Source organism: Numida meleagris, chromosome 1 (assembly GCF_002078875.1).
Source record: "Numida meleagris isolate 19003 breed g44 Domestic line chromosome 1, NumMel1.0, whole genome shotgun sequence".
In the NCBI taxonomy this organism is placed as follows: domain Eukaryota; kingdom Metazoa; phylum Chordata; class Aves; order Galliformes; family Numididae; genus Numida; species Numida meleagris.
The window spans coordinates 166935429-166953769 of NC_034409.1; the positions used below are offsets into that span (position 1 = coordinate 166935429).

An 18341-nucleotide genomic window follows, 5' to 3' on the forward strand; every position below is an offset into this window, starting at 1 on the left:
CAGAGGAATAGTTGTACAGAAATGCCTGACAAAATCGCCATCAGAACCTCGAAGAAATCCCATTATTGGTGCATAGTGTTTCAAGTTTCTGCCTACTTCTTTAAGAAATAAATGCAAGTATTCTCTTCTGATGGTATATTTTGCTTTAAGTGATTGTTCTTATTTACAGAAAAAATACTATGTATTTTCCTGTGCAACATGTTAGTAAAGTGAAAATGACTTTTCCTAAGTCCTAACTGAAGGCATCAATGTAAATTTAATGTCTTCCATGTGATCAGTGTAGTACTCCAAGCAGCTGAGTTAGGCTATAGGAAATAATTCCATATAGAAGTCTCTTGCAAAGACGGTCCTGCCCACAGCCACCTTGTCTTAACAATAAATTGAGATTCCTTCAGTGCTGATGCAGCTGTGATGCTTTTGCTCTTGCCATAGCTCAGCACGCTTTTTGTACAGGGGAAGGAGGAAGGCAGTGTATTTGCCAGTCACCCATTCACAAGGGTACCTATGTCCATGGAGATTTTCAATCTGCCGGTCTCCTTTCTCACTTTATTTTAGAATAAATACCAAGAACCCAGATGGAGGTAACTTTCAGAAACTTGCAATACTTTTTGAAAGTGTCGGAAATCAACAGAAAGATAGTAAACAAAGATGTAAGGAAAACTTTTCTGAGGCTTGGCATGGCTATATGTTTCCTGAGAAACATTGTACTTTTTATCTAGCATCTGCTGCTCAGTGAAATAATACATTTCAAAGAAACCGAAAAGCAGCAAATTTTTCTAATGTGCTCCTACTGGAACCTATGTAAAGAGCAGCTGTGAAATAAGACTGTAAGTTGCATCTCTGTTGTAAACTAAAAGGCTTATCAACTTCAGGCCAGAAGAGGCGTATTTGTTCTGTATCGCACTGAAGCTAATAACCCCTCACCACAGCTGACTCATTCCTTTCTGCATCCAGAATAGATAATGCCATCTGTTGCATGTTGCTATGTACTTTTTGGCACACTTCAAATACTTACACAGTAAGTATTACTAAGTAGTGAAAAGCTGAAATCTCCATTTCTTAATCACTTCTGATGGATATTTCTGCCCACTTGGCTTTCTAGGAGGTTCTTGCACATGAAGAAGTGTACAGCTCTTGGAGTGAGGTTTTAGAAACCATTAAATTGCAGTTTAACTATATACTTCTGTGCTAGCTTTGTAATGATACCTTTTCATTATTATTATTTTAACCCCTTGTATAACAGTAACTCAAAGGCAAAAGTTAATATTGCATATTGTGTAATCTCTGTAGCAGGTTTTATACAAGTATTACAACAAATACATACTAGATCACTTAAGCATCTTCATGTAATTGAGGATATGGTTCAAGAAATGCAAGAACCTATTCCTGACTCAAGTATGTGCTTTTATTTGTAACATAATTGATAGTGCTTGCTTTGGCATAGGTGTCTTCATTAATCTCTCTCTCCTTTCTAGGCATCTGATTCTTTACTGGTGCAGACACCAGCAGTGGTTCCTGGTCCATGCCAGCCCCCACGACTACAGGGTAGACCAAGAGCAAGAGAAATTCAGCTGCGCTGGGGTAATTCTATTACAACCATTACTGAGCATAAGGGATCAAAATATGTTGTGTGTTAAAACTAAATAAGCTTTTCTTTCTTATTTTCAGGACCACCTCAGGTAGATGGCGGCTCACCCATTACTTGTTATGGTCTGGAAATGTTTCAGACAGAAACTGATGAACACAGAGAGGTTTACCAAGGCTCTGATGTTGAATGCACAGTAGGCAGCCTTCTCCCGGGGAGGACGTACAACTTCAGACTGCGAGCAGCTAACAAGGCTGGGGTAAGGAGGCAATCTGAAATGAAATTAACTGAGGAGAGTACAATGCCTATTAAGCATCTTCTCTTTTGTAGGAGGCATTTTTAAAGTGGCTTCAAAATGAGGATTTCCTAATGTAGATTTGTTTGGTTCACAGAGCTTATTGCTGTGTGGGAACAGTTAAACATCAGTTTAGAACAAAGGGATTTTTAAAGGAAAGAAAGAGAAAACAGCTGAATTATGTCTTACACCTGAATCGTAGCATTGGGAAAAGGTTAGGAAATGCTAAGTACTTTATCAGAGCATTGTTGCAACTTGAATATTCTTATGTGAAGTAAGGTAGCAAACTGTTTTTTGTATACAGCTCTGTAAGTTGATTGTCCTTTATTACTGTATCTTGCTGTTCTAGAACATGATAATAAGCATTTTCTGTTTTTTTTTTAGTATTTAGTTTAACTTCTGCGTCATGTTTTATCAGATGCAAGATTATTTTTTTGTTGAGTTATTAAATGTGTTTAAATCAATTGTTGCTGTAGTACAAGCATTATTTGCTTATGTATCCAAAGTCCTTATTTAAAGACAGAGGCAGGGCAGCTTGCATTTGTTTGATAGCGTTTGTTTCATGAAAGCTATCATCACCAGTTGACGCTGTCTGTGGAAAGATCTGCAGCTTAAAGCTTTAATGCACTGAGCTAATTTTTAAATCCCCCAAAGAGCAGTTTATAGATGGAGCATTTTTGGAATCCTTTTTTTCTTTTAGTTAAATACAAATAGGCAGTTACAAATTGTGTTCTGTTATGGTGTAGCAAACACGTAACTTCAAAAGAGAGGAAAGTGCTTTCAAATCCTTCTGCTTGAGAGTTTGAAGCGCTAAATTTATTGGCTATAGAGACAAGTCTTGCAGCTATTTTGGAGAATAGTCAGATACTGAAATAAATCCTAAATCCACAGTCCACAAAGATTTATTTTGCAAGTGAGCAGTACAAACTTTCAGGCTGCTCTTACACGATTCTGCTGTGGCAAACTGTTTTCTTAGAAAGCAGCAATTTTCTTTTTACCTGTTAGTTATATCAATTCTCTTTTTAATAGTTTGGACCTTATTCGGAAAAATGTGAAATTACTACAGCACCTGGACCACCAGATCAGTGCAAGCCCCCCCAAGTGACGTGCAGGTCTGCTGCATGTGCCCAGGTGTCTTGGGAGGTAAGGATGCAGTGTTACACCTGTCTTAATATGGATGTCTTCTGCATTTTTAAGTTCAACTTCACAAGCTTTAGACTGTATTTTAATCACATTTTTAAACACATTTACCTGATTATGCCGTGGTTGGTAGGTAAAACCTTAAAAGTAATCCATCGTACCATGATTTGGCAGTTGTAAGTTAGAAACCTGCAGATACCTGAGATCTTACTTTCTTCCTTTGTTTAAGTTTTGCCACAATGGCTGCACTAGATTTGAGTGACGCAGGCTGTTATAAATTCTTTTCTTTAATATAATTATGTTTCCTCAGAGCAAATACATCCATGGATTATTGTACATTTGTTGTTTTTATAAGTTGATTTAATTTTATATAATTCCATCACTAGTAATGTTGCAAAAGCCTCTCAGACTTCCTATAAACCCGTAGTATTTGGATGTCTGATTAAAAAAATGCAATAGATAAAAAACTAAGGCTGCTAAACAGGAGGATTCTCTCTGAGAACACTGTTTAAACAGAGCTCTTCAATGGCTTGAGGTGGAGTCAATCATCTGGGTTACAGAACTGTACAGAAAAAGATTAAACTTGTTTTACTTGGAATGCATTGTTCATGCTTCCTGCTGGGTGTGTCATATCACCTACAAGATGAAGAAGTCTGAAGAAAGCTCTTAAAAATCTCTCAGGTAGAAATAATTTGGCCAATCTCAGATGCCTGCTTTATAGAGTCACAGAATAATTAATGTAGGACTGGACTCTCTCTTCAAAAACACAGCTAACTTCACATTTAGATCAGCTTTCCCAGAGCCTTGTCCAGCCATGTTTTGCTTATCTCCAAGGATGAAGATTCTGCAGCTTCACAAAACTGTTTCTGGGTAAACTATCATGCTGCGGATTTTTTTTCCTTTATGTCCAGTCAAAATATCCTTTACTGCAAGGTGTGACTTTTGCCTGTTGTGCTGCTACTATGCAACTCCAAGCAGAATTTGGCAGCGTCTTCTTTGTAGCCTCCCAGTAAGTAGTTTAAGGCAGCAGTTTCCTCTTAGCCAACTCATCTTAGTATCAAATAATCGTTCTAGTGCACTCCCTTTTGGTGGCCCTCTACCAGGCTTCTTCCAGTATGCCAATGTCTGTCCTGTGCTGGGGAGTCCACGATTGGACAGAGTGCTAGAGATGTAGCCCCACAGGTGCCAAACAGAAGGGAACCATATTCCTTTTAGCTTTCTTGCTACTCTTCTGTTAATTCAGCTACTATGCAGTTAGCCTTCGTCAGGCACACACTGCTGACTCACATTCAGCTTGCATACCAGGACTTCAGGTTCTTTTTTGGTAAGCTTGCTCCTCAGCCTCAGTGCAGTTCTATCCTAGGTCCAGGGCTTTCAATTTGCCTTTGCCTTAGTTGAACTTCATGAGGTTTGTATCAGATCCTGCTTGCTGAAATCCTTTGGCAGCTGAACCCTTCAGCATATCAAATACTTGAAAGGGAGTCTATCAATCACATCAAAGGTTATCCTTTGAAATTCTGTTTATACTGAGTCACTTATCTTCACATGCATAATGCTGAAAGTAGGGAATATTCCTCTTTCAAAAAAGGGGAAAGCAAAAGGCATCTTGGGACAATTGGCTTGGTATGATTGCTTTCTTGGAATATTTAGTCCAAAACAGCAGCATCATTCTCCTTCAGTTTTCTTGATGATCTAAGATTTTTTTCTCTGTGGTGTTTTGGGCTGTTTTTTTTTCTTTATTAATGTACTGACTACTGATACCTTTCTGTAATGTCATATCTTAGTTGAGACTGTGGTTTGAACTGCATTTCAGACGACTATTGCTGATGTAGTATTAAAACTCCCAAAAAATAGGGAGGCTAAGTTTGGGGCAGATGGTGAGGAAAAACAGGCTGCTGGAGGAGGCATTTCAGTCCAGGTCTGTGGTGGTGTATAGTTGTCTATCCCAGCTGCTTTGCAACTCTGTCTTGGAAAAAGACAGTGCACAATTTTCAGCTTCCCACTACTGTTACAGCCTGGTTTCCAGTCAGGAGAGCCATGATGTGCTCCAGAGGAGGAGTCCTTCGTTCTGCAAGATGAAGACATGAGCAGCAGCATGCATTTGCATATTGTCCTCCCTGCACTATAGACCCAGTCAGCGAAAACTTCTGTACCTTCCATAACCCTCTCAAGAAGACCATCTCTTGCCATTGACTTTTCTGGTTCCTAAGCTAAATTTTACAGGCTAGGTCATCTCTGTATTTAAGCAACTACATCACAATTACTTTGTACGGAGTGGTCTGCAATAATAAATTGTGTTTTTAAAGTATAGATGACCCAAGGCCAGTAATGCAGTCAGATGTATTTGTATTGTATTAAAATAAAAATAAGGAAAGAAAGGGAAGGGTAACGTTCCTGTGGACCTTAGAGCTCTCTGCCTCACTGTTACCTACAGTCTTGTTGATTTATAGAAACAAACAAAAAGCAAAGAGATGTAGTAAGTTTGGGGGTTGATTATTTATTCATTTTCAGTCAGTGAATGTTACTTCTGACTACTTGTATCCATTTTAAAGGTTCCAGTGAGTAACGGAGCTGATGTCACGGAATACCGACTGGAATGGGGTGGTATGGAAGGATGCATGCAGGTCTCTTATTGTGGGCCTGGCCTCAGCTGTGAAATGAAAGGACTTTTGCCTGCCACTATATACTATTGCAGGGTTCAGGTAAAAATGTAAAACTTTGGCTAGTGGAATCTGGAAACAGGAATTGTCTCTGCCATAAAAACATGGTCTGCTTTGCATTTGCAGGCAGTGAACATTGCGGGTGCGGGCCCTTTCAGTGAAGTAGTGGCATGTATGACTCCAGCCTCTGTGCCTGCGGTTGTGACTTGTCTTCGGGGACTAAGTGAAGATGAAGTGGAAAGTCCACACTATTTTCCTTCCACATGCCTTGCTCTAAGTTGGGAAAAACCTTGTGACCATGGGTCTGAAATCATTGGCTACAGCATAGACTTTGGAGATAAGCAGCCAATAACTGTTGGGAAGGTTCTGAGCTATTTTATAGATGGCTTACAGCCAGATACAACCTACAGGTATGCTGTGCAAAGCTACTCAGAAGTCTCATGTATATTCCACAGCAGCAGATCCTTTATTTCTATTGAGTTTTTTATTCTCTACCTTTACTCTCGGAGAGGTATTAGTAGATAGCCCTGGAGGAAAAGGAAGCTCTGTAATTATGATCTTCATAAATAGATGAGCTTTGTTGGTTTTATTTTGTTTCTAGAACAATTTATTTTAATTTGTTTATTGTGGTAGATTTGATGCATCTCTTAATGCATCAGTTTAATTGAATTCACATTACAGGTTCAGATTCATAACCATTTTTGGACAGCTTGCTTTATAGAGAGATGGCTTCTAATCTGTTTGTCAAGGTAAAATGCATTCAAGGAAGAACCGTATCCAGTCTTTGACTGGATTGTCTGATCTAATAACAGCTCATCACATCTTGCAATGTCATTTCTGCAGAAATACCATGTATTTGGGAGGCAGTCAGCATTGAGAACATTGGTTTGAAAATCTATCAATCAATTTAAAATTTAATTGAAGAATTTCAGTTACCAAAATCATCCCTTACGTTTGACATAAAAGTTACTGAAAAATATAAATGTAGAGATCCATAATTCTGCCAGAAAGCACTTTACATTCTTGTTACAAACACACATCTTCTGTGTTTAAACCTAAAGGAGAGTATCAGTCTCACTGAAGTCAGAATTTTAAGCTCACACTGGTTTCAGTATAGTTAAGATATACTCTGGGTACGTAACTTTCTGTAACCATAAATATTTGATTTTCCTTCTTTTTAATGCTGTATGCAGGACTAAAATGTTTTCGCTTGCTTTGTAATTATTTAGTAATAATGCTGGCAAACAAAGAGCTGTTGCTCTCCATATCAGCGAACTGAAAAATGAGAAGGTTCTACTGTAGAGATACTTCTGCACTTCTGCCCACGAAAGTGCTTTTATAGAATACATCTTGGACTGTCATCTCTGTCCAAATAAAAAATTGCATGTATTAACCTTATTTCTGTGCTATAATAAATTAACTTAATGTTAAATGTTAGTGTAGTGAAGGAGAGATACTTATTCATAAACCTGCACACACAATTCTGTTCCAGTGTTTTGAAATTGTGTGGTTGATTGTTTTAGAATGGAATGACTGTGATTACTTTTTTCCAGTTACCTAGATACTATTTCAGACATGTGAACCTTAGCCTTTGAAAAACGAGATTAGACAAACATTGCTATCTATGGCTACCTGTGAGATCGGTAGATTAGCATCAGTTTTTTTCTGTTTTCTGTTTTTTTTCTTTTTGGAAATAAATTTCTTGGCCAACATTGTTTTCTATTGAGTACCCTGAAAAATAAAAATTAGCCCTGGATGTCAAGTTCTACAAACCCCTCAGCCATGTGACCTTCAACTTCTCATTGACTCCTTTCCTATTCCAAGCAGACCCAAGATGTTTGCAGGCACCTGGAGGCACATTACCAGTGAAAACAGCATTTTGTAAGAGCAGGAGCTGGACACCATCCCTTTATTTTCACATGAATCAGCTCTGTTCTAAAAAGGACTTAAAACTTTCTTGTAGTCATCTTCAAAGTCAGCTGATGAAATAGCCAAAGCAATGGATTCGTATATTTTGGAGGTGTTTGGGTTTTTTTCTCCATTTTTTCTTGTCTCTCCATGGTGGGAAATACAAATTCTGTAGTTCTTGACCATCAAAAATGTTGCTACTAGGCCTTGCAGGGTCAGAAAGACGAATCATTCTTGAGTAGCTGTTTTATCTTTGCCCTGATGCTAATGATGCAAATACACTAATGCATTTAATTTTGAATCAGCCTAACTCCCTTATAAGGTGGCAAGGAGAGTGACACTCCTGCATTTTCATGACAGTTTATAAGAGCACGATATTGAGAAAAATCATCATAGAAAGTACTGCCTATATGGTACCGTTATTCTCTCTTGATTGCGACTGGTGGATATAACCAGTTATTTTTTAAAATCTAATTTCAAGTTAATTTACTCTTTTCAAATACTAGAATACGAATTCAAGCCCTTAACAGCCTTGGAGCAGGACCTTTCAGCCACACCATAAAACTGAAAACAAAGCCTCTCCCCCCGGATCCACCTCGCCTGGAGTGTGTTGCATACAGTTCTCAGACTCTCAAGCTGAAGTGGGGAGAGGGAACTGCAAAAGCGTTAACTGACTCCATTCAGTACCACCTTCAAATGGAGGATAAGAATGGAAGGTTAGTTTTGGCATCGCCGTAATCTACTCTGTTTCACTGTGGTCTGCTGCTTGGAGATAGTATTAAAGGGCAAAATTCCATATGCTTTGCTTACTTTGCAAGGGCAGTAGGAGGTCTTCTCATCTGGCAAAGCAGAAGCCCTGTAGTGTTCAGTGCTGCAAAACACAAGATGAAAAACTTAATAGCTTTTTATTTACAGTTCAGTAGTAAGAGTTTAATGGAATGCTTTGTACTGGCATGCTCCTCTCTTTTCTCACTTCTTTTAGTATTTTAACAAAATATTTAGTCTAATAAGTCTTGTAATTCTATGCTGTCTTTATGTGCAGTTATTTCTAGTAGAAAATAAAACTATCATATAGTACAGATTATTATTTTTAGAGATCTCTCATGCTAAAGCCAGAACATAAGCTGAGATGGTACAGCGAACACCTCTGCCTAAGCAATGATGCAGATAGTCCTCCTGCAGCGTGTACCATGTCTGAATGCCCGAGTAGCTTTATGTCACAAAAAGAGATCTGCTAGGTGAGGTTACTGTGCTGTAAGAAGGAAGAGCAATGAGACTCTCAACTGAAAAAGTATTTACTGCCATTACCTAAGACTAGATCTTCTATAGGTATAGTCTGTTTAGAAAAAAAAAAAGAAAGAAAGAAAGAAAGAAAGAAAGAAAGAAAAGAAACTAGACAATAACCCCTGCAGAAAAAATCAACTTCTGCTGTGTTCTGGGGATGCCAAAACTGAAAGTAGAATCTGAGCTGCTGAGATCAGTCTTCATCAGAATTACAGCATGATGGCCAGTCTGCAGGAGCTATCAAAATGGTACATGGTATGCGCACAAATGTAATTCAGGCTTTCTGTCAGATTTGAGCTTTGTCATTTACCTACATCTAACAGTGATGTACAAGAGCTGTTGGATCCATGATCCTTTCTTAAATGTAGTAAGGGAGAGTTGCAAAGGTGCAAATAGCTAAAGTCTGGTCTGCCTAATTTTCAAAAGTGAAGTGACTTTTCAAAAAAGGAAAGTACACACTGTCCATTGGGAGGGAAAGAACTATTATCCTTACCCATTTCAAGTGCAGAAGGGTTTCTGAAAATGCTTAGGATCATTTTTGCCAAGAGGAAGTCTATGGTATTCTGTGTTTGAAAGAGATTTTATTTCTCAGACATGAGAAACAAAAGCCTACCCTAGAAAATGAGTTCATTGTTTTATAGTTAAGTATTTCTGGTTTCTTGTTAGATTCTGGGAAATTATAGGAATAAATTACAAGACAGTACTCTGGCTCTCTATTTACTCTAAGCCACCCTTTCCATTTTCAGGTTTGTATCCTTATACAGAGGACCATGTCATACATACAAAGTACAAAGACTCAGTGAGTCAACATCATACAAATTTTGTATTCAGGCATGTAATGAAGCTGGTGAAGGTCCCCTTTCTCAAGAATATATTTTCACTACTCCCAAATCTGTGCCAGCTGCCTTGAAAGGTAAAGATGCTGCTGCTTTTTCTTTGGTTGGTTGGTTGTTTTTTTGAGGGGGTGAGTGTTGTGGGGAGCATGGGAAGTGTTGAAAGCGATGCAAGTTGGTGGTGGTAGTAGTATGTTACTTTTGGAGTGTGTAGAATGCTAAGCTGTTTCAAAGTGCAGGTAGGGATAGTGAAGTAATGCTCTTTTAAGGTAATTGCCTAAAGCCTAAAACATTTGCTCCAAAAACAAGAGGGTTTATGCATTCTTTGACATAAGAATGCTTGTACTTAAAATCCTTGCTTACCAGGAGAGAGTGGCCAGGCTGTTAAAGTAATTTGATGTGAAAATTCTTTCTAGCATGTAAATTAGAATAATTACTAAATTTTAATCATTTTAGTATTAGAATACCCCCCTAATTTTCTTGAATAGGCATAGCCCCTAATTTTCTTGAATAAGATAAGGATTTGCAATCACCAGGTTTTACTTGTTTTCTGTCAGAGGATACCTAAGCTAGCAAGAGACCAATGTATTGCTAGTCTGTTCCAGGAAGTGTTGTTGGAAAAACACATTTTAGTCTGAACCCCTTCTTTCTCTGAGACAAAACTCACACATAAAGTAGAGATCTTTACAAATCATGAGAATGTAATGTTAAGTGACAGAAAGCAGAGTTAAGCTGTTGCTTTGTGATTTGTTTCCTTCAGCACCAAGGATAGAGAGAATAAACGATCACACCTGTGAAATCACGTGGGAGGTTCTGCAACCCATGAAGGGCGATCCAGTTATTTACTGCCTTCAGGTCATGGTGGGAAAAGACTCTGAATTCAAACAGGTATGATGCATTTAAGTTATCGTATGTTTCTTCAATTCCTGCTTTTGATTAAGTAGTTCAGATTAAAGATCTAGTCTAAAGGTGCTAGTCACCATGCTACCTTTTTGTTACTAAATAATAGAAGGTAGTATCTCCTAAAACTATTACCATAGACAAAAGTGGTATGAGTAGTGTAGCAGTAAGTCGCAGCCTCTCTGCTTCTATACTGATGTTTACTAAACACAACTTGACACGTCAAGTGGTGACAAAATTGTCTGCTAACAGGAAGAAATGCCAGAAAGAAGACAGAAAAAAATGGTATAGAATTGAGACACACAGAAAAGCTATCTTTGCACTAAGCTGCTTGAAGACAGTCAGCAATATTTTGAAAAGTCTGATGTTGTAAGTCATGCCTCTTTACAGAGAACTATAGTAGGAAGTACCCCTAACTATGCATTATAAACATCCAGGTGTAGGAAAACTTGTTTTTTATATAACTCGGTAATTAGTTTCTTACCACTGGATCATTTCAGTAGTAAGGCATGCTGTAACTTCCAGGGTCAAGCTGTTGAGAGTGTTTTAATTTCAGGTTTGATTATTCAAAGGTGTAGTTTGAAATACCAAATGACAAATTGGTCCCCATTTAAAAGGGGATATACAGTGCTCATTTAGCATCCCTACAAACTGCCTGATAGTTGACATGGAATTAGGCTTCTAAACTCTCTTTCACACTATTAAGCAAGCAGGTTTCCTTCCAGAAAGGAAACACAATTAGTTCTGGTATATGTATGCATATATATTATGATTTTATTGTAGGCCACTGTTAAATATGTGTCAGTTGTGCTTTGGTAGATTATAGACATTTAAGATTATATCATATATCATAATTTCTGGAGAAGAGGCTCATTGCTCTCTACAACTACCTGAAAGAAGATTGCAGTGAGGAGGGTGTCAGTCTCCTTTTTCAGGTGACAAGTGATAAGACATGAGGAAATGGCCTCAAGTTGCACCAGAGGAGTTTTAGATAGAATATCAGGAAGAACTTCTTCACAGAAAGGGTAGTCAGGCATTGAAACAGGCTGTCCAGGAAACTGGTGGAGTCCTCAGCCGTGGAGTTGTTTAAGAGATGTGGAAATGTAACACTAAGGGACACAGTTCAGTGAATTGGACTCGGCAGGTCAGGTTGATGGTTAGACTTGATGATCTTGAAGGTCTTTTCCAACCTAGATGATTGTGATTCTAGTGCAGTGCTATGTTTGTTGTGTCCATTTGTTAAATTTTTCAGTACATTCTGAACTTAATTGAAGGTATTTATTATCTTGCCACGTAAACCCTCTTTATGGAATCACAGAATCCTTAGAGTTGGAAGGGACCTTTAAAGGTCAAGTTTATGGTAACTTTAAAGTTGCAAATGCAATGTTAAGTACGTAAGTAGAGCATAATCAGTGCACTTGCTTCTTGAGATGGACTCAAATCATGCTTTAATAAGCAGTGTGCATTGTCGTATAAGCTGGACAAGAAAATAAAGGTTACAATTGCAGGTCAATTCCTTTCACCCTTCCAGAAGAGATTAGCACAATAAATTACAATAAAATGAGCAGACTAGTTTTCAGTTATTTCAATTAATACTGGAGGAGTCAAGAAGTAAACACCATGGAAACAGCCTTTAAGATACTTAAATGTGATGGCGAGAACTTTCTTCGACATGGACAAAAAACAAACTGCCTCATGGAGAGACAAACTCTCTGGTGTTTACTGCCACTTCCCTGCAAAAAGTTTTCCAGCTGAGCTCCTCATGTCATTGCTCCCTCTGTTTCAGATAAAACGAGTTAATAATCTACTATTTGAGGCATATACATGAATCAGATTCTTAAAGGGGTTATGAAATAATCATGTAAATACCCCAGCAAACAATCTGAGGTAGGAAGCATAGAATAACAGAATGGTTTAGGTTAGAGAGGATCTTAAAGATACCTAGTACCAACCTCCTGCCAGAGGAAGGTAGCTTGTGGCAAAGCACGGGGGACAAGAAGCTGAGAACAGTAACCTATGTCAGCTGGCATAGCTGTCGTTAGAGTAAAACAGAATCACAGATTATCCTGAGTTGACCCATAAGGATTATAGAGTCCAACTCGTGATTCCACAAAGGGCAACTTAAGAACTAGGCCGTATATCAACAAGCATTGTCCCAGTGCTTCTTCAACACCTGCAGGCTTGGGGCCAGGACCACTTCCCCACAAAGCCTGTTCCAGTGCCAGACTACACTCTCAGTGAAGAACTTTTTTCTTAGTATCGCATCTGAACTCCCCCTATCACAGCTGGAATCCATTCCCTCATGTCCTCTCACCAATCACCACAGAGAAGAGGTCAGCACCTCCCTCTTGTGAGGAAGTTCCAGACAGCAGTGAGGTCACTTCTCTCTTAGCTCTAAGTTGAATAAACCAGTCATCCTCAGCCACTTCCCATAAGTCATGCCAGTTTGGCCTTTCAGCATCTTTTCTGCCTTCCTTTGGACACATCTGAATGTTTTGATGTCGTTATGTTGTGAAGCCCAAAACTTCACACAGTACTCAAGGTGGGACTGCACCAAGGCTGGGTATAGTGAGACAATAATTTCTTTCAGCCAGTTAGCTCTGCTGTTCTTAATGCACCCCAGGATATGGCTGGCCTTTTTTTGCCACCAGGGCACAGTGGGGAGCTCCATATGAGTCAACATCAGTCCAAATCCCCAGAAGCCTCTCTGTGGGGCTGCTCTCCAGCCACTTATCCCTTCACCTCCCAGAATAATCTTCTCCATAATTTTATCAGGCACCAAAGTGAGGCTGACAGACCTGTCATTACGAGAATCCCCTTTCCCTTCTTGAAAATTGGAATAACGTTATTTAGCTTCCAGTTAAATGTGGCCTCTCCAGATTCCCAGGACCACTGAGATAAATACCCAGAAGAGGTCTCACAGTAACATCGGCCAACTCTTTCAGTGCTCCGGGATGAATCCCATCAGGCCCAGAGACTTCATTCAGTTGCACCAGAAAATCTCACTCAAGTTCAACATCAGCCAGGAGCTTATCACTCCCCAAATCGCATTTCTCCAACCCAGAGCTCCAGAGGTCCTGGGCTCATCGGTGGTGTTAGAGAGAGGCAAAGATAGCATTAAATGTCTCTGCTGGACCTCTGTCCCTGTTTGTGAGGTGACCAACCTCATCAGCTAACAGTCAGACATTTTCTTTAGTCCTCCTTCTCCTGTTAACATACTTAAGAAAGCCTTTTCTTTTTCTCCATCACAATACTGGCCAGCTTCTGCTCAGAGTGGGGTATGTTTATGTGGCTTCATTGCTTGCTACCGAATATATGATATAAATGAGCGGAATTTTGAGAAGCTGCACTTTCAGTGACCTGCCCTGTCTCTGCACACAAACAATTTTGAGATGAAGAAAAGCTTTTCCAGGAGTTTGCAGACCATAGATTCCAGAAACACTCAGCTGCCTGGCTGTCAGAGCGCTGAGTTCATGGGTAGCCACAGGCACAACAATAACTTCAAACAGCAAAATAAGAACAGATTTCCTGCTCCTTTCATTGAATGGTTGGAAGTTTGCACTTGTGACATGCTGTCTAACAATAAAATAGCTGTAGGCAAAACAACTGATGTGATATTTCTATATCCTGCTACCAATTAAAGAAATCCAGATACTGGAAAGAAAAAAGATGGAAGATTTTGAACGGAGAAGTCAAACTCTGCCAGGCTACGCGCATATTAGCTTGGTTCCTGTTGATACACTTACAAACAGAAATTGTGCCCGCATGAGACTTTGTTGACTTTCACAGGGCCTTTCATAGCTGCAAATTAATTACAATGAGCAAGCAGCATTTTCATAGGTTTAGCTGAATTAGTCACTCCATGCTGAACCTGAGAGTCTCCTCATAGTAACCAACTAATTGAGACACCCGTGGAGGACACTAATAGAAGTCATCTGTGTACTGGGGTCTGCTGAAATGATGAATCACAGAATGGACTCCTTTCGGCTTCCCTATTATAACGCCTGTTGGGCTAAATTACAGCTTTTGAAGCACACAGTATCTTAACTACAGCAAAATATGTTGGATTGGATTAGACTTAATGAATGAAGTAGCTTGATGTAGTTAATTACCTACAGTCCTGTGATACAATTTTAGATATTAGGAAATGGAAGATTATATCCTGTGGTCTGGTATTTGTGTTTCAAGTGGTCACTTAACATTGCAGATTTCAACAGGGTTTATTTAATATGTCCTTATCGTGCCTTAAAAGAATCTGTGGTTCTTCTTCTGTGCTACATGGAAGAAATTGGAGACTTTCTTGTATTTAAACTGTGTTTGTGAGTTTTCATACATCGTTTTCTTTCCATAAGTTGGCTTTCCAGAATGCCTTGGGTTGGAAGGGGCCTTAAGCCGTTCCCTTTTCAACCCCCTGCCATGGGCAGTGCCACCCACCAGCTCAGGCTGCCCAGGGCCCCATCCAACCTGGCCTTGAGCATTTCCAGGGATGGGGCACCCACAGCTTCTCTGGGCAGCCTGTGCCAGTGAGTCACTGTTCTCATAGTGAATAATTTCTAATACTTGATACACCTTCTTTTAGTTTACAACCATAAACCCTTGCCCTATCAAAACACTTCCTGATAAATACTGCCTCCTCTGTTTTCCTGTAGGCTCCCCTTATGTACTGGAAGGCTACAGTGAGGCCTCCCCAGAGCCTTAGAATCATCTGAGTTGGAAGGAGCCCTTAAAGGCCATCCTGACCAACTCCCCTGCAGTGAACAGGGACACCTACAGCTCCATCAGGTGCTCAGAGCCCCATCCAGCCTGACCTTGAGTGTCAGCAGGGACAGAGTATCCACCATCTCTCTGGGCAACCTGTGCCAGTACCTCACCGCCCTTATTGTAAAAAACATCTTTATATCCAGTCTAAATCTCCCCTGTTCTAGTTTGAAACCATTTCCCCTTGTCCTGTCACAGCAGACCCTGCTAAAGAGTCTGTCCCCTTCCTTCTTACAGCCCCCCTTTAGATACTGAGCAGCTGCTATCAGGTCTCCTTCAAGCCTCCTCCAGGAGAAACAACCTCAGCTCTCATCCTGTCTTCATAAAGAGAGGCGTGTTGAGCTATATATATATGTGTGTGGCATTTTTACTTGATGTACCCTTTTTTCTTTACTGACAGATTTATAAGGGTCCGGACTGGTCATTCCGATACACAGGCCTCCAGCTGAACTGTGAATATCGTTTCCGTGCGTGTGCCATTCGCCAGTGCCAAGAGACGTCAGGTCACCAGGACCTGATAGGCCCCTACAGCTCACCAGTGCTATTCATCTCTCAGAGGACTGAACCACCGACAAGCACCAACAAGGACACTGTGCAAACCACAAGGACACAATGGTCACAGAGCGACCAAGTGTGTGCTGCTGTCATTCTTGCACTTTTTGCTATCTTTTCCATTCTGATTGCTGTTATCATTCAGTACTTTGTAATAAAGTGAAGAAAACAGATTTATTTTAGAATGCTGCCCATTACATTTTACTTTCTCATAATCTAGAAAAAAATTCTGTTCTCTTGCTTTTACAAAAACAGGCATTTAGCACCGGCATTGGGACTGATGCAAACCCTTTCAGCCACTTTAAAATGCTTACTGGTAGGTGTAGGCTGACACACGTTATTAGAATGCAAGCCACAGAAATACAATCTTTTTTTAATATGCCTTCTTGCAGTACAAACTTCATATGGGGCAAGCAGTGTTTAACGCAAAGGGTTTGACCAGTAAACACCAGTGTAGAAATGTTTCCTGGCCCACACTTTTAAGGGTTACTACCATAACAGGGAAGAATGTGTAGAACGCATTTAAAACTTACTCTTAACAAACTTGTGCTGTATACAATATTAATCTGATGCTGTGAAAGCAATTTAGCGCTGTATTTCTACCTCCTCATTTGTCTTAAATATTTGGAAGGCAGGATTTATGATGAAAAATGGAAGGGGCTTTTCTCAGGCGGCAAATAATAAACTGGATGGAAGAGTGTGCACGAAGGAAGCTTCTTACCCGATAAATGTGGAGTTCTTCACTGCAAGTAGATGTCTTGGAAAGACTGCGAGGGGATGGCACAAGTGGTTTATCTTCCCCCCAGGATTTGATGTTTACTCATAAAAATGCCTCTTCTCATGAATCTAGAAGGGAGAGCGAGAGAGAACTTCTTAGATTTGTTACTTAAATTGAAAACTCATTCTGAAGTTGACCTTTGATCGGATGCAGTTTATGCAGGTGTCTGTGCCCTCCAGTTTGGCCAGTTTGTAGATCTTGGAGATAAAATTCATTTCTGAATCTTCGCTGTTACCCCGATATTCACTTGCCATATCCACCAGAATCGAGCACTGCCTTTCGTTTGCTTTTCCTTTTCTTTCTTCCTTTGGGGCACTAAATCAGAAGACGAAGTGTAGTAATTTGCACCAGAAAACTTAAAGCTGCTTTTTTCTTGAGATCCTGATGTTTAATGTAACGTCTCTTTTTGGATACTGTACCAAATTGTTAATTGCATGTAGTTAATGTTGCATTAGAGCACTTTGCAATTGCATAACTCATCAATGTTTTGTGAGCTTGCATTTGTGAGTTCTTGGATGACCAGACTGAATTCTATCAAGTATCCCATGGAACATCTCGCTGGATGTCGATGATTGCCAGTGACACAAAGCTTGTAGTGAACCTATCTTTGAAAACTCTTGTCTCATCACACTTACGTTCTTTGTTACACACTTTGTAATTAGCTACTTTTAATTTATTTGAGTTACAAGATAGTGGATCATTAATGACTTCTAGTTGCGTTCAGTTTAGCATTTTTAATGGTATTAAACACTTCTGTCGGTCTTAATAAAAAAGGAACCTCTGTCTCGTGCTTTGAAGATCTCTGAAGAATTTCTCGTACCTTAGAGCGGGCATGTATCGTACTTGTTTATACGTCCAATGATCTGTGCTGTAGAAAACTGTTGCTGCGTTTCGTTTTTAAAAAAAAAAAAAAAAAGAAATGGCGAAGAGCTCGGCCTCCAAGTGACGGGAATGATCTGTCTTTGAGATGTACTGTATGTTTACATTTTATTTCCAATCTGTCATTCTGACGTCCAGGCCAATTCCTTCCCAGACCACAGTGACAACGGGTGTTTTCTAGAAGCCCCCTCCGGTGCCATGTTCGGCAGCATGCACGCGGTTGAGTGTAACAGCCCAGAGATTTCTTACGGTCGAATGTCTCAAATGGTAAAGATTTGTTACTACAGTGAAGCTGCGGTGACTTCTGTTTTTCATAGTAAAATCCAAATGAGCTCCTATTTTTGATAGTCATTTAATAGTGTATTTGCCATTTGAGCCTCAGTGCGTATGACTGCATTGAAGACAGTTTTTAATGTAATCTTAATTTTACCTCATATACTGTACATTCCAAAAAAAAAAAAAAAGAAAGAAAAAAAGGAAAAAAAAAAAAAAAAACCTAAAACTTTTTAAAACGTTATAGATACACTACCAAACATATCACTTTGCAACTGTACAACGTCGGACTTCATGAAGATGAACCCTGTATAGTCTCATAGAGAATACATAAACTATGTAGCAAAGTATCTTTAAAATCTGTGGAAAATAAAAGTATCCTTCTTTTTCGTCGTTCGTTCGTTCTGTTCCTCCTCCTCCGCGCTCCGTCCCCCGTCCGCGGCAGTCGGCGCTCCATGTCTCGGGCGGCGCGGGGCGGGGCGGGGCGGGGCAGTCG

The 18341-nt window shown here is 39.7% G+C and overlaps 1 protein-coding gene across 2 annotated transcripts in view; it reads left to right on the forward strand.

The window, feature by feature from the left end:
* The window catches only part of FNDC3A (fibronectin type III domain containing 3A), a 114212-nt gene extending 96128 nt beyond the window's left edge, over positions 1–18084 (forward strand). For both annotated transcript variants that reach the window (XM_021376315.1, XM_021376325.1), the window contains exons 18-26: positions 1476–1581; positions 1669–1844; positions 2910–3023; positions 5573–5722; positions 5807–6090; positions 8095–8304; positions 9619–9785; positions 10466–10593; positions 15764–18084. In XM_021376315.1, coding sequence (XP_021231990.1) covers positions 1476–1581; positions 1669–1844; positions 2910–3023; positions 5573–5722; positions 5807–6090; positions 8095–8304; positions 9619–9785; positions 10466–10593; positions 15764–16078 — 1650 coding nt within the window. In that variant the 3' untranslated portion in view covers positions 16079–18084. The remainder of the gene's footprint in view (positions 1–1475; positions 1582–1668; positions 1845–2909; positions 3024–5572; positions 5723–5806; positions 6091–8094; positions 8305–9618; positions 9786–10465; positions 10594–15763) is intronic.